Source organism: Engraulis encrasicolus, chromosome 10 (genome assembly GCF_034702125.1).
Source record: "Engraulis encrasicolus isolate BLACKSEA-1 chromosome 10, IST_EnEncr_1.0, whole genome shotgun sequence".
NCBI classification, from domain to species: domain Eukaryota; kingdom Metazoa; phylum Chordata; class Actinopteri; order Clupeiformes; family Engraulidae; genus Engraulis; species Engraulis encrasicolus.
The window spans coordinates 39,939,797-39,944,796 of record NC_085866.1 but is presented as its reverse complement, the minus strand read 5'-3'; the positions used below and the strand labels follow the sequence as shown (position 1 = coordinate 39,944,796).

At 45.3% G+C, this 5,000-nt stretch overlaps 1 protein-coding gene across 1 annotated transcript in view; it reads right to left on the bottom strand.

The window, feature by feature from the left end:
- Nucleotides 1-5,000, bottom strand: part of ccm2l (CCM2 like scaffold protein) — a 34,779-nt gene that overhangs the window by 242 nt on the left and 29,537 nt on the right. The window contains exons 9-10 of the mRNA XM_063208841.1: nucleotides 4,721-4,859; nucleotides 1-573 (exon numbers count right to left, since the gene is read on the bottom strand). The exon at nucleotides 1-573 is cut by the window's left edge and continues 242 nt beyond it. Of these exons, the coding sequence (XP_063064911.1) occupies nucleotides 293-573; nucleotides 4,721-4,859 (420 nt within the window). The 3' untranslated portion in view covers nucleotides 1-292. The remainder of the gene's footprint in view (nucleotides 574-4,720; nucleotides 4,860-5,000) is intronic.

The window sequence follows — 5,000 nt, the reverse complement described above, 5'->3', positions numbered from 1 at the left end:
TTCTGTATGTCCATGCACCTCAAAGTCATACATGTAAGTACCTCCCTCTCTTTCATTCTTTTATCTTTTACATCTCTCTCTGTCCTCTTCCTGCTCTCTCCATCTCTCTCATCCCTGTCCTCTCACAGGTGATAGTCCTCCTCCTCTATGTCCCCCCTCCTGGAACCCCTTTGCCCCGATCTCTTGCACCATTTCTCTCTCTCTCTCTCTCTCTCTCTCTCTCTCTCTCTCTCTCTCTCTCTCTCTGCCTCTCTCTCTCTCTCTCTCTCTCTCGCTCCCTCCCTCTCTCTCATCACAGGTAGTAGTCCTCCTCCTCTATGTCTCCGTGCCCCTCCTGGAACCCCAGCGCCTCTATGTCGTGCGTGATATCGCTGATGCGGCGGTTGAAGTCATGCGACCCCGAGGGGAGCGAGCTGCTGTCGTAGCCGCGCACGGCCGTGGCGGAGGTGCTGCTCATGCTGCGCTTGATGCGGCCGAAGCTGTCGGTGAGGATGCCCCCCTCCCGGATGCCGATGCCCTCCAGGAAGCACTCGAAGGCGCCCACGTCCTTGTCGGGGATGAAGGAACGCATACCTGTGAGAAGAAGAGAGAAGAAGAGGATGTGTGTGTGAGAGAGTGATAACAACAAGCCTGACAGGCGGACAAAGATGCGTCCGTCTATGCAGAGGGGCCCTAGGAGCTCCAGGCCAAAATTCTCAACTCTGCCGCCTTGTGGACACAGGAGGGCATTACAATTTAGAGAATGCCTTTCAGACGGACAGACAGAAAGACAGACAGACCGACAGACAGACCGACCAACCAACAGACGGACATACTCTCTTGTAGAGATAGGACGCATCTAAAAAGAGAGAGAGCGAGGGGGGGAGAGAGAGAGAGAGAGAGAGAGAGAGAGAGAGAGAGAGAGAGAGAGAGAGAGAAAGAGAAAGAGGGAGAGACAGAGAGAGAAAGAGAAAGAGAAAGAGAAAGAGAAAGAGAGAGAGAGAAACAATGAGACAGTAAGGGGAGGGGAGAGCACTGGATGACTGTTTTTCTTTCATCATGCGGAGGGCCTACTGTAAACATAGCATAACAGCCCTCGGTGGAGGACCAGATGCCTCCCTGGATTTGAGACAGACATCACATCAGACATACATAGAGACTCACAGTGCATTTTACAATGCTAATTCAATACTCAAAGACTCAGGGCCCTGCTCTGGCCTAACGGTAGGGCACTGGGTTACGCCGCCGCAGGGGTGGAACTTAAAAAATGTCCCCACCAGTCACTGTGGCAGGCAGATTCTAAAATCTACCAGTCACTCACAATTTTTTACCAGTCACCATTTATACCAGTTCATATTCAACCGTTCCAAACATTGTAATGCCAAGTAAGATCATTTTCTGATCAATGCTTTTGTTTCATAGGTCATAAATTCAGTTATTGTGAAGCCAATAACTCTTTTCATTACCAATTTGCTTTAACGTTTGATGTTGGATGCTGCGTATAATTCAGCATTTACCCGGGTGCCTGTAGAAAATTTTCACCCCTCAAGGTGACTGGTGGGTAGACATATTTCACCTGCCAAAGGCCAAATTCACCCGTCATTGGCAGGTGGACTGGTGCTTATTTCCATCCCTGCTACGCCGGCGACCCGGGTTCGATTCCGGCCCGGGTCATTTGCCGATTCTCCCCCATCTCTCTCTCCCACTCGCTTCCTGTCACCATCTCCAACTGTCCTATCAAATAATGGCAAAAAAGACCTTAAAATATATACTATATAAACATTTAAAGACTCAGAATTACATTTCTAGCTGGTCCTACTTTGTAGCCTATGTGATAAATGAACATGGCTAACTGCACTATGATGTTATGAGAGGGGATGAGGAGAAGAAGACAGGGAGGCTATGGAACCGGGAATGTGTTTGCTTTTCTGAGGTGAATTACTGTAGATCTGTATCCTGGTCACATACAAAACGATCCGTACAGAGTGGAATTTGAGAGGAGTGAATGAATGGATTGCTGCATTGTCAATACACATACAGTAAACACAACACACACACACAAACATGCAAACCTACATGCACGCAATCATGCATGCACTCATACACACACGCACATGCTCACAAGCACACTCTCTCTCTCTCTCTCTCTCTCTCTCTCTCTCTCTCTCTCTCTCTTTCTCTTTCTCTCTCTCTCTCTCTCTCTTACTGCATTATGCTAAACCAATGAGATGAGCTCTTTGCTTTCCTCACCTGTGCCTGAATCAGACATACCTCACTATCCAGGGAGAAGATAAGTAGACATGAAGACATTCCATCTTGCTTATCTGGCTAAAACCTGACAGCAGCGCGCAAACATGTGAGTGCCGGTGGTCGATGCAAGAAGGAATGTTTGTGTTCATGCGAGTGCACGTGTGTGTGTGTGTGTGTGTGTGTGTGTGTGTGTGTGTGTGTGTGTGTGTGTGTGTGTGTGTGTGTGTGTGTATGTGTGTGTGTGTGTGTGTGTGTGTGTGTGTGTGTGTGTGTGTGTGTGTGTGTGTGTGTGTGTGTGTGTGTGTGTGTGTGTGTGTTTAGATGAGTGGGTATGTGTATGTCTGTGTCTGCCATGTGTATGCCAGATTCCTTTTTGAACATTCTGTCTGTAGTGCCTCTCTCTGATGCCAACCATGTGTGATATTTTTCAAATAATAGCTTTGAACAGAAGTCTATAATTTAACCAGCACTCCGAAACAGAACTGCCGTTTTACACACTGGATTTTAGTGTCCTTGGCATCATCTGTAAGAAAGATGAATCTTTTTTTTCAGAGTCTTAATTGGTCTACAACAGGTGGTCATGCATATTCATACATACCTGTTCATATTTACTTGTGTGTGCTGTGACTACACAATGCAATTTTTATCTCTTCCACTGACCGTTGCAGAGTGCCAATTACTCATAGCCTTACAGTATAAGCACAATCCCCATCGCCAACTGCTGTTGAATATTCATGGGACATAAAGGAAGACAACACAATCCAACATGTTCATTGACTGAAGAAGACTTGAAAGACAAAAGACTGAACTCCAGAGGGAATAAGAGAATATCTGAAAAGAGGCAAAATTGTAATATACAGTAATTGGTCTGGTCTGAAGTGGAGCAACAGTGAAATCAAGATTACTCTTAGGCAGTAGAGGTAGGCCTATTTCACTGCCAGGGGGGTGTAGTAATAATACTCTGTACTGATTTTAAATTGATGTGGTTAAGACTGGCTGACGAATCACAATGATAGGACCATATTAAAGGATTTATCCGGAGTTGGAACAAGTTTGCCTCATTTTTGCATGTTTGGGATGAATTACAGTCACTCTAGAGCAAAATCAAGGCAAAAGGATGCGTTTTGAGAAAGTTTGATAATATCACGTTAGCCTCGTTAGCCATATCAGCTATGCAATATGATAGATTGCGGGCATCGTTTGTCGGCGGTTACACACATTTCAAAAACAAATCATTTTAAAGTCTTGCACAGCTCAAAACAACGTCACACGTACCTCGTAATATGTTGAGGGTATCCACACATAAACCGAAGTGTCCAAAGCCCTTCAGGTATTCTTGAAAGGTCTGCAGAATGTGTTTTGCGAAGTAATTGAGAATATCTAAATTACGGTCAAGTCAACTATTTGACACTTAAGTCCACCAAGTAGATTGCCGAGTGCGTTGCATCATCAGCTATGATTATTTCCATAGCGAGTAACCACAGCTGATGATGCGACGCCCTCGGCAATCTACTTGGTGGACTTTAGTGTCAAGTGCAAGACTTTAAAATGATGTGTTTTTGAAATGTGTGTAACCGCCGACAAACGATGCCCGCAATCTATCATATTGCATAGCTGCCTTGATTTTGCTCTAGAGTGACTGTAATTCATCCCAAACATGCAAAAATGAGGCAAACTTGTTCCAACTCCGGATAAATCCTTTAAGACACTGCGATGCCCCCGGGCATTACACCTCGCAGATGCCCCCTTTACGAACAATGTAAAGTTTGTGTCATGTGGAGCCCCCTAACTGGCAGTAACTGGTTGGTGCCCCTGGGCACTGTGCCACTGGCCCTTATGGATAATCCAGCCCTGGCTATGAAGTACATCTTCATCTGGTTGTCATGCATGATGTAAGCTAAACAGAAAACGTAACTAAAAATGCAGATAAGAGGGTGATGCTGGGCCCGTGGCGTGCTAATATACCTGACCACCTGGACTACTTGCCCATCAGATCTCAGGTTCGAGTCCAGCTTGAGTCATTTGCCAGGTCCAACCCATCTGTCGTTCCTACTTAGCTTTTGTCTGCTCTCTCATTGTCTGAATTCACTATCTGAGCTAGAAATGCACTAATTGCTATATGCATTTCTATATGCATGAATCTATATTTTTATCTAGACCATTTTTAAATTTACTAATTAATTTTTACTGGAGAAATACGTTCTCAAGATGTTAGATGGTCCTAACAAGTCATACACACAAATCACAAATCACTATATGCATGAATCTATATTTTTATCTAGACCATTTTCAAATTTACTAATTAATTTTTACTTGAGAAATACGTTCTCAAGATGTTAGATGGTCTTAACAAGTCATACACACAAATCACAAAACAATACAACACAAATCATATCGCTGGAATCCTTGTGAGTGGAGACAGCATCACCAGCAATGCACTGTAATTGGTTCAGAAGAGGGGCAACAGTGACTTGTGATTGGTCCAACCCACCGAGGAGGAGGAACTTGCGGCTGTCCCCGTAGAGCTGGAGCAGGTCGTTGCAGAATTCGTCTATGGGGGCGCCCACACGGTACTCTCTCAGCAGCACAGCAAAGCGTTGGATCTCCTGGGGACTCAGTCTGTTGCGGAGCTGCGAAGAGGAAGTGGGCTGTTAGTCAGTGTGTTCGTGTGCGTGTGTCATTTGTGTGTCATTCGTGTGTGTGTGTGTGTGTGTGTGTGTGTGTGTGTGTGTGTGTGTGTGTGTGCCACACTGACACGAATGACACGCACT